The 11,336-nt window shown below is 47.4% G+C and overlaps 1 protein-coding gene across 1 annotated transcript; it reads right to left on the reverse strand.

Moving 5' to 3' along the window:
- Positions 1–5,569: 5,569 nt before the first annotated feature.
- On the reverse strand, positions 5,570–11,210 carry LOC119389812 (E3 ubiquitin-protein ligase RNF25). Its single transcript, XM_037657205.2, has 7 exons — positions 11,018–11,210; positions 10,647–10,718; positions 10,403–10,505; positions 9,377–9,514; positions 8,598–8,834; positions 7,446–7,671; positions 5,570–6,793 (listed from the first exon to the last, which is right to left on the reverse strand). The coding sequence occupies exons 1-7, from the start codon at positions 11,035–11,037 to the stop codon at positions 6,651–6,653; spliced, it is 939 nt and encodes a 312-aa protein (XP_037513133.1). The 5' UTR covers positions 11,038–11,210; the 3' UTR covers positions 5,570–6,650.
- Between the last annotated feature and the right edge of the window lie 126 nt (positions 11,211–11,336).

Raw genomic sequence — 11,336 nt, forward strand, 5'->3', positions numbered from 1 at the left:
CTGTTGGTGGTCTCCGTCAATGAATGATCTCTCGCAGAAGTTCGTAACACCGGCGCCGGAGAAGCGCCGTTGGGAGGAGCAATCGCGCGCTCGCCGAGGCGGTGGCGCCCTCTCTTGCTCGACGCGGGTGTCAGCCGCATGTTTACGAAGCGTTTTTAAGTTAATTACAGGGGCGTAGCCAAGGGGTGGGGCGTTGGGGGGTTTGACACCCCCCTCCAATTTTCAAATTTGCTTGCGTGTATATGCACGCACACATACAAACGCACGCACGAACACATATAATGTATGATTGAACCCCCCCCCCCCCCGAAAAAAATTTCTGGCTACGCCCCTGGTTAATTATTACGATTACTTCTTTGATATTCTGTTAATTATTCTGGACTTCTGGAATTATTCTGGAATTATTCTGGACTTCTGGTTAATTATTCTGGAATTCTGGACTTTAGACCTCGTTCGTTTATTTCGACCTGGTTTTGAGCATTGCTAGCCTTGTTTTAGGCCTGTATTGACCACTTGATTTTAGGCGTGATCGCGCCACGTGATATCTATGGATGAACGACAAGCCGGGCTTTTAAAGTGCTACGCACTTAAAATAATATTCCGTTCGGCGGTGGCGGCCTATGGCGATGGCAAGAGCTGAGGCCGATGCTCAAGGTAGCTGGTGATCCAGATCGTTCCCACAAACTCAAGTATATCCCCTTCAGGCGCGAATTATGATGCACTGTCTACGAATGTGTCGAATTCGCATACCATAATTCTAGGGCACTCAATATTGAGTGCCAAGAAAGAAAATGAAGTGTGTTGCTTTGTGTGAGTTTCAGTAACTAATTGACATAAAAAGAATGAAATCATAGGCTCCAAATGTGTGCGCAATTAGTTTTTGGTTGCATTCACTTCGAGAAAAAAAAAATAATACTTTTGACGTGAGTTCTGGTACGCGGCACCTCAACTGACCCGTCACACATCGTAGTGCCTTCACCAAAGTGATCGGCTACAGTTATACTCTGCACACTGAGGTTAAGTCAGGACATGTTGACTGTGCAGAAGCTTCAATTCGTCTAATGAGCAATGTATTCTGCTCTCTTTTGGCCGCAAGCTGACACAAGTAGCACGAACAAATTGCGTACTCAAACGCAGCCACCGCCAACGGCTGGATGTGCGAGCGCGTTGGGAACACTAAGTCCGTGAGGGATGCAGCACAGCAGGGAGGCCCTGTTGCCTGTAGGCGGTAATGACCTGTGTGCCCGACTGGCGTAAGCCAGGTGCCCAATTTTTTTCAATTTTTCATGTGTGTGTATACATGCACACACAAACGCACGCACGAACATAATAATTAAAGTATGGTTTACCCCCTCCTCTCCTCTGAAATTTCTGACTACGCCCCTACCAGGCACACAAGAGATGCTCCAAGGTCTCTGGGTCGCCTCCGGCCAGGGGATGCGGCCCTTGGCATGCAGCCAGAGGCAGCCCGTTTGATGGCGAAACACTGTTGATCGCGGTCTCGTCTGACGAGACCGCTTTCGGATAGCGGGGAGTGAGCAACGGCTGCTCATTCTTTTTTTTTTTCTAATGGGGACAGAGGTACACCAACCTAGCGTTGGATGGTGCGGACACTCAGATCTCGAGAAGGTGGCCTCTCCTTTCCACTTTCCTCTTTGACTCCCCTTATAACCGCGAATATGTTCATAGTCGACCGTTCTTAAACACTTCGCAGCGCAGGAAAAACAGACGCAAAGAAAACGACACCAGACAACATACGAGCGTTTTCTTTGAGTCCGTTTTTCCTGCGCTGCGAAGCGTTAAGATGATCAACCAACAGGTGCAGGCGATTCGCCAAGAGGTTCGCCGGCGCAGGCGATGTGACGCTCGTAACGTGGTGTTAAGGCCTGACCACACGTACGCGTTGCAGTGTGTCAGCGCGTGGCTTTTTTACGCGTCGCCGCGCCCTCTCCTTATGGAGAGAGGGGGCGCGCAGTCATGCGCCCTCTATCCCCATAGGGAGAGGGCGCGGCACCGCGTCAAAAGGTCACGCGCTGAAACGCTGCAACGCGTACGTGTGGTCAGGCCTTTACGGTGTAGCGAGAGTGAGGTTTGGCAGGAGGGGGGGGGGGGAGCTGCGTCGCGCCGAGAAGGGCGAGTGAAAAGCTTGCTGGAAAGGCGGTACCAATGGTAGGCGAGGGGGAGGCTCGGTGTAAAAGACAAACCAATGAGAGGCTCGGCGGAAAACGCGTCAGAACCCAGCTGTTGGCGAGAAGTAGGTCAGTGAGGGGCTCGGTGGAACATAAAGGAGGGTGTCGGTTCTTCGAGAGTTCGCTCTTCCAGAATGTCCAAGACTGCTCATACTTCCGAGGAAGAAGCCGCCCGACGTATAGGCAAAAGAAAGGCAATAGCCTGAGGAAAGGGGGCATCAACTTCGCTGTTTCGACGGCTTTCACGGAGTGGAGCTGGCTGGGTTTTTCTTTCCGCTAACGACGCTACGCGGCGCTCCCTTATGGATAACACTTACTGGTTATAACAATACAAATTCAGATAATCGGTGGCTTAGGAATTGATAGGGAAGGGAACAACCACAACAAAAACGAATGGATAAGAGACCCTTTCATTTCTGTCACCTTTTTATCCATTTTAAGCCGAAGTAGTGTCCTGTTACAAGTTAAAACGTGACGTAACAGCACTGGAGAAAGACCAGTGTGAGTAACCATAGTTAAAATGCTCTGCATTGAAAGGAAGATGGGTTACTGTGTGCGATATTGCATCATGGAACTACATGTACTCCAAGATGTGGTGCACCAGCAGTATTCGATCTTGCAGCCTATGGACGTTGTCCTCCAGCAAAAACTGCGGCGGTCATCAGTTTCAATCTGGACCAGGGTTGCCACTGACTTTCGAGTAAATGTCGCCAAACGACGAGCAAAAAGTCGCCAAAAGTCGCCATTTTTTTTACAAATTTCGCCAAGAAAGTCGCCATTCTAGATAATGCGGCATACCTGGTAACAAAATCCCCGTAGAATACAGTACAGTCCAAGACCCTGACATTATAGTGACGTTTCTCAATGCCAGTCGTATCGCCCGCTTCAAGATGGGAGTACATGGTGCTGCTTCTCCGACTAGACGCAAGATGTGCGTGGTGGCGCAAGGTTGAATGAATGAAACGCTCATGATATCGTTCCATCCCTGTCCACTCGTTTCAAAGGTAAAAGTGGGGCAAACCTTCGGCGAAAACCGTGAAAGCGTTGTTTGCAGACAGCTTTACGTACCCTTATATGAATTAAAATGATTAAAAGGTTTATTGAAGGTAACACGACAGAATTCTTACAGGAAACGATTGTTAGTGAGTCGTACACCTTTTCAGTGTGAACCAATATGATACCGGACGCCACCGACCCTTTCTTATAGTCACTTATATCTACACGCGTCAATCCGATGCGTTATTGATGAACAGGTAGACAACGTAAAATGTTATATAGCCATTGTTTTCATTGCACACGCTCACCGAGAACAGTGGAAAACACCTCAATAAATATTTTTTATTGCACAAATAGCCGCGTATCCGCCTCTCTTCGCTGTTCCAAAACAGTCTTTATACGAGCTGAATTGGGGATCTGCAACAGCAAATAAGTCGCCAAGCTATTCAGAACAGTTGGAGCTTTGGCTGAACAAATCGGAACAATGCGGCCAACCCGTCGTCTAGCCCATTCAGAAGCTAAACTTTAGAAAAGCTTAAAGCACCTAAAGCCATAAACTTATAGTCAAACACTGCCCCCTCCCGGCTTGCAAGGCAGTCCGCTGACTTACATTTTGCTAGAATCGCTGGGGGACGTTCCAGTACCTTCCGTAGATGGATTGAGGAGATACACACGAGTTACAGCACGGACATACCGAATGACGCGTAATGTGCACATTCTACTCGTGGGTCTAAAACCAAGAAAAAATGCACAGAATGTTGCCGCTCATTCGTTGAGAAGACACTGAGCTTAGGAGGCATAACTCAGTCGAGACCTAAGCCGAAAATCGCCAAAAATTCGCCATTCATAATTTTAGGTCGCCACGGGCCTCTCAAATTCGCCAATTTGGCGAAAAGTAGCCACCATTGGTAACCCTGATCTGGACTAGAGTCTAGAGATAAACCAATGGGATGATGGGAGACTACATTTGGTGGGCACTGGTTAACTACAGGTGGCGGCAGTACATTGGGGCAGCGGGTTATCCAGAATTTTCATATTAAGGGGGAGGGTGAGAGCCTGTCTATAAGAGGGGAGGGGACGTGCAGGTCGGATCATATGTTAATTAACTCCAAGGGATGACGAGCAACATTAAGAAGAATGTATGTGTGGATCGAGCATTTAGGCACTCCTGCACAGGAAAAATTTCAACGCAGCTGAGAAAAAGAACTGGGAAATTGATCAACAAGTATTACACTAACAGCATGGACATTAGCTGAAAAAAGTGTGCTGGCAAAGGGACTCATCGTCAAACACATTCTTTGCAGTCGACAACGTTATGCACACTTCAGCACAAAAGCTTGACTTTTAGGCTCTGTCAGTGTCATTGACCTTGTTCTTCCAATAAAAGTCTTGAAGGGATGTTTAAAAGTCTTGAAGAGAAGAATGTCTTGAAGGGATGCTTAGCTAGTGCAAGGTGATGTAAAGTAATTTTTCAGGGTGGCTGAAATAGTGCCTAATTTCTTTCAGATTTGTTTTACCAAAGACAAATGCAATGAAAAGTGGACAGTGGGGACAGAAATAGGCAGAGGAAGGTTACGCAAGAAATTCATGAAGGGTCTCACTGCAATGAATTTGTATCATGTAAAAAGGTTCGAAGTGTTTGTGATGTCATCATGAAAAGCTACAAAAATAAGCTTTTCAGACCAGAGTAGGGAAAATAAACATCAAGCAATCTTGCCGACAGCATAGGTGACTGCCACGAGGCAGCTCTGTGTATATTGGCAGCTGTGTGCTTATACTTTTACTTTTGTGAATGTCATTGCATAAAACAAACATAAAAAACAGGAAAAAAGAATAATTTAAGGACATACAAAACAATGACAAACCAGTAGGTACTACATGAGCCTGCTTAATGAAAGCTGACACGTGAAATCATTGAAGCGTACGAAATTGATCGCCAAAAAGACGGTTGTGTGAGCACTCCCTCTGTGACCCTCTCCACTAAGGAGATAGAATTTTTGAACGTAAACATGTCTTAGGCTGTGTGCAAAATAATGAGCGTTAGATTTGTTGTAACGTTATCTCGTGTTGGTGCTGTGCCTTATATTGCTTTCATTGGCTTGAAATGCGCATATAAGGTTCCTCCTTCAGAGAATAAAGTATCAGTTGCAGTTCGGCAATTCGTCTTGTGCTTTCTTCTTTTGTCCCCGTCTTTGTGCGCTGTAGCCTTGAAGATGCAATACAAACTAGCCCACCAAGCCATCCTTGTGTTCTAGACTGAATAGATGCTAGTTTCATCATAAAGTGCAGAATGTTTGTCTGACACTATACAACGGAACACAGCTGAAAAATCCATAAGACGAAGCCCTGGGCATTGCAGGCAATAAGAAAATCTAAAGCCAAAGTCAATCAGAAACCTACTTTTAATGTCCACTATGAACAGGAAACACTAGTGCCACTTGCATTAGCAAAACACTGCTTGTGTTGCGAGTCCGATCAACACTTCCTTTTTGTTCTTCTTCCAAGCTTGCATGCAGGCAAAGATGTCCCCACACACTCTCAAATGTACAAGCCAGCATAAAAGACAGTGAAGATGTTAAGGAGAAGAGCTTAGAGTTAAACCTTGAAGTCCGGATCCTATCTAAAATAAATACTACCCTTAAGAGTGCAGCAACTATTGATCTACCAGTGGCGTGAACAGCAACGTGGGGGTAACGGTGACTGGCGAGAAGAATCCGAGGGCTCCAGGGGAGGGATTTCTTCCATCGTCATCTGTTCTCGACGGGAGTGCAAATTCCGGGGGGCTCGTGGTTCCTGGGAGCCATGTTCTGCGACTTCAGCTGCTTCTTCCTGAACGCCTGCTGCGCGCTGTTGTGGTGGCTGTTGCCGCTGCCTCCTCCCCTCCTGCCCCGGCGATGACCTTGACCACCGCGGTAGTGCCTGCCCTGCGACTCGGGTGCGTCGCCGTACCTGTAGCCGTCGTCAGGTGAACTGGGAGGTACGTCTGCATGACTGTCGCCCCCATAGTCCCGATCGGAATGCGTGTTCCATGAAGGGCTCGAGTCCGTCACAGTGTGCACAGTTGTTCTGACGGCTTCTCTGATTGAGTTCTTCGCATCGCAGACGCTCGATTCCCGGCTTCTATCGTAGTCCTGGCGGTAGGTTTCGGGCGAACGTGCATCGCAGTCTTCCTCCTTGCGCTCCGGTGGCGGTCTGTACCAGTTCTGCTGTTGCCGCTGTCCGCCTCCCCTACCCCGACCGTGGTGAGGTCGTGGCCTCCGTGACCTTTGCTGTCCAGTCTCCGACCTCTGAAGCCTCTCCGCGCCGGACGATGATGAACTCTCGCCGGAATGTTCGACGAAGCCGTTTGCGACAGGTTCGTCGTAACCATCGTTGAGCACGTGCTGCCTGTTTGTAGGCCTTGACGGCCTGTTTCTTGGAGGCTTCGGGAATCGTGGTTCGTGCTGCTGCTGCATTTGTTGCCTGTCAGTTGACCTGTGGAAAGGCGCGTCGTTGCCTTTCTCGAACGTTCCGCTTTCCGTGTGCCGTGTGGGTGGTCTCCAGTTCCTCAGCTTGAAGGCTCCGAAACGGTGTTTCGGTGCTTCTGGCACATTGCTGCTCTCGGGAGCCTGCAAGTAAAAAAAAAACAGTTATTGGAAAGAAGAACCGCTATGCTGCTCGACAAACATGAAAGGCCTCCCGGTCCAATAAGTGCATTCCACAGGAAGGCTTTGACGTATCATGAATAATACGCAAATTTTTGTTCCTTCGTTGTGGACTTGGAGAAACAAATTGAGAAAGTTCCCAGTTTCTTTTTTTCAATCTGAAGAGACTGTCTGATATGAGCAGAATTTCTAGAAAAGCATCAGACAGGATAACTGATATATCCGGCGTCAAACATACCGCTTCCCAACGTACTGGTGCTCCAATATGGTGGCTGTAGGGTCATGTCAGTTTATCATAATAAATGCCACAAGCAATCTGTTTCAATGACACTGTGGTGCAATCAGAATGCTACTGGAACATGTGCAGAAACTTACAGCAGAACCACCACGCCTGACCACAATAGATGGAACATTTCGACATTGCTGGTCCTCCAACATGGCCGTTAACATGACGTCAGTGCAAGGCATCTCCACTATTACCAGCCTCGTGGCCTTGTTAAGATTGCGTCAATGGTATACGGGTATGCACACTGTTCCCTAGTAATGAATTTAGCTAAACTTTGCAGTTGGCCTCTAAGAACAGAGATGCTCTGACAAAACAAAGGAAGGTGCGCACAGCAGATATCTCGAGGAGGAACTTGTTCTTCTCGGCGTCCACGTTGATGATGCCCCCTTGGCGCTGCTGGTGAACTGTAGAGCTGCGCCATGCTCTGCTGCAGCTGTTCCAGCTCGGGCGTCATGCAGAAGGCTGGCTGACGCTGCTGTTCCATGGGTGGCGGGTGCTCTTCCTCGGTCAGCCCCAGCAGGGGAGGCAGAGGAAGCCGGCACACGGGGCACACCACCTGCATGTATGAGTGATCACCTTTAGGCACACCTGTTCCACACAGCAACGCTATGGAGACTGGTACCCACCACTGTCTATCGCAATGAATCTGTCTCACCCATTGGTTCCAGCTGGCACACATCATTTTACTCATCGGCAATTTAGCCTATATGAAAACTCAGCTGCACATGCCCATCATGCCACATCTAGGACGTTTACACTAACATGCAACTAGAAGCAAGGTTAGGAAATAGTGGTGCGCTTTGGTTATTAAAATAATTCTCGAAGTGCGATAGCATTCAATGGCTGCGATTGGCCGCATTTCAATGGAGGTGATATGCTAGAGGCCCGTGTACTTAGATATAGCTGCATGTTAAAGAACACCATATGATCAAAATTTCCAGAGCCCTACACTACGGTGTCCCTCATAATCATATTGTGGTTCTTGGAAATAAAACCCTAACAATTAATTAATTAATTATTAGCATTTAAGTTGTAATCATTATTCAAACAAGGCCAACGGTATATTGTCTGCAGTCACCTCGAGTCAGTCAAAGTTTCTTTCCAGTGCTATCCAATAATTAAGTGTGGTACCAGTACATAACTATAGTTGGATATAACTTAAGAAGTCCTGAGATGCCCCGCCCAAACGACCGAAGTGCAGCAGCCGATCGCATCCACGACTAAAGATATAGTTCCACTCATGCACTTGGAAATGTTCTCAAAATGCTGGGTCACCATCTGTCCAGCTGATGACGTCAGCCTGGAGTGCGCGCCCATCGGCGCATGCTCGTGTGCACCCACCTTTGAAGAGGAAATGCTGCAGACTTCTAAAGTTGTATCCAACTATAAATTGTCTTAAGTCTCACTAACAGGTAAGGTGTGAACAGTCAAAAGGTATGCACACAGCTAATAGAAAAGCGGAATTTTTCATTCTGCCCTCACCTTCGTATTCGCTGTGTCCTCATCGGCATTGGCCGAAGGCATCGTCGGGCTCAGCTTGTCGGCTTCCTCCTGGGCGATTTGCTCAAGTGCGTGGCGCACGTAGCGTGCCAAGCAGTGGGAGTGGAAGTAGTGGTAGCACTGCGTCTTGGTGAACACGTCGCCCTCGGCAAAGCCGTACAGGCATATGGTGCACTGGCAGCATGGCACATTCTCCTCTGTCAGGTGTTCTTTGGCCACCTGCGTATGGACCGGCAAGGAAGTGCATAGGTATGCTCAGTTCGACTGCATTAAAAGGCAGCTACGACAACATCTTACTTTGAATAAACTGATTATATGAGGGTAGTTATATACTATTCAAGCAACCTTAGCAAGGCTACAGTGTTGGTAAGTATTTAGCTTTCTTACTAACAGACTTTATGGAGCACCTGAATAAATGATGTGGGCATCCAGTGGTTAGAGTATGTCATATCAATCCTAGCATGTTGTCAACAAGATTTTTCAGCCCACTGTGGATACCATCTTAATACAAAGAGCAGCACTGGTTTTGCACCACATTTTGTGAGTGGTAATGGTCGTACGCTAAAGGAAACTGGTGTCAAAAAACCTACACTGCGAGACTTTCATGATGCATTGTCTGCCAGGTAAACTGCTTTGTTATATTCTCGAAGTGTGACACAGTGAGACATAAATGTACCAGATATTTTAGTTTACACTACGTGCATTTGGCTTGTGAAATGTTCAACTGCTTTTCTCAATGATAAGTCAGGTCGTTTTCTCACCTCGATCAATTGATACAACATTGGACTCCCCACATTTTCTTGCGCCGTATCTTGCAAATCTTCCTGAATCTTCACGATCTTCTCGTCGGAGAGACCTCGGGGGTTGCGGATCGTAATCTCGGGCAAGACATCCGGATACTGCAAGTAAAGACACCAACTGCTTGTGTGAGAGCAGCTTTTTTGACCCATAAGTGTTGCTGCAGCGAGCACTACCAGATTTTATGTTTTCCCGAATCATGCATAATTTTTCCACGATCCTTCATAAACATAACGGAGTTCTACTGCATACACTGCACCCAATGATTCACTGCCCGCTTAGGCGTTAAGAATGTCATATTCTTTAACAACTGCGTAGTATTGGACGTGCGGGGAGTTTTAAACTGTAGAAGAAGCAGCCGTCGCTAGACAACCATAACTGGGGGTGGGCCGCGAGTATGTCGTCGAAGGACGGGAATAGAGGTACTGATTAACAACAACAAAAAAAAGTATGTTGTTCTTATGTAGGCCCTCGTGTAGTTCTAAATCCCGCGCTAAATGCTGCGCTAATGTAGTTCTTCTGTAGGTCTTGGTGTAGTTCTAAATCCTGCGCTAAATGCAGCTCCACTACCGTGAAACCTCAAGAGGCGTGTAGCACGGGCAACCCGGCGATTCCCTTGGCAATCGCGCGCTTGCCGAGGCGGTGGCGCCCTCTCTTGCGCGGCGCGGGCATCAGCCGGATCTTTCAGAAGCGTTTTTCGCGATTTTAGGTCACTATTGCGATTAGTTTTTGGTTATTTCTGTAGTTATGATTTTATACTTTGCTGGTTTATTCTTCACTGGTCTTGAGCATTGTTAGCCTTGTTTTAGGCCTGTATTGACCACTGCGTGACGACGCGACACGAGACTGTGTATGAACAAGCCCCTAAGGTGCTACTTAAAACACGGGTTGGAGATGGCAACAGATGAACTACGGCACAAAACTCGTTCAGGGTTTGTGAAAGTACGATACAACATGCATAAATCAGTCAGCGAGTCAGCACATCTTACCTCAGGTGGTATTACCAGGACTAGATCGAGACGAACGTACTGTTCCTCCGCGTTGTCGGCCGTGGCCGGATGCAGAGACACCTTCACGCATGTCGAATGTTTGCTAGAATCACGAGAAGAGAAAGAATAAAACTCTGACGAACAGTTCGCTTCGAATTGTCACCATTCACGGTGCATGCCGATTTCGCTAGTGACGCCAAACGCGATATCAAACGTTGTTACGCTCAGAGTATCCGTCGTTTACCTTTCGTCACAGCTGACTTCAAGCTCGTGGATGTAGATGGCCTTCAGAGCTTCGATCTCGATATCAAGCGAGCTGGAAACATCGACGGGGAAGCCATGGAGAGTGGAAGAAGAAAAAAAAAAAAATGTCTCAGCCCAATGGCAGTTGCGCTTTCCTCATCACGATGCGGGGTGCTATGGTAGATGCGGCGGAGAACCCCGCAAGATGAAATGACAGTATTACGCGAAACAGTTTCAATGCATCTACGTTTAACGCGCAATACGTGCACTCTGTGAAGCATTTAAAAAAAAGAAACGCCCTAAATCATCCGACTTTCGCTCCTACGGCCACAAACACAGATTACACGACCAAGCTGAACACCATTATCTCACCTTTCCTCTTCGCTGCTCATCTCTGACGGGTCAATACACCGAGCGGAGAGAATCCGTAAAGATTTGAAAGCCCCACAGTCCTAATATTAAAATTTTTCACACTGTAAATCCGTACAACTGTTGTTGGTGTACCGTTGCTAGCTGCTGGCCGACCTGTGCCATAGTTGCTCGTCGCAAGCTCGCCGCTTTCGTCGTTTCCACGTCAAATACAGCGGCGTGGCGGCATGCAGTTTACGTTTTAAAGTTAAAATTTCAAAATAAAAATAATTATTTTTAAAACATAGTTATTTCAAAGCAGCACAAGCGCGTTTCTAGTTAA

This window comes from Rhipicephalus sanguineus, chromosome 4, assembly GCF_013339695.2.
Source record: "Rhipicephalus sanguineus isolate Rsan-2018 chromosome 4, BIME_Rsan_1.4, whole genome shotgun sequence".
NCBI lineage: Eukaryota > Metazoa > Arthropoda > Arachnida > Ixodida > Ixodidae > Rhipicephalus > Rhipicephalus sanguineus.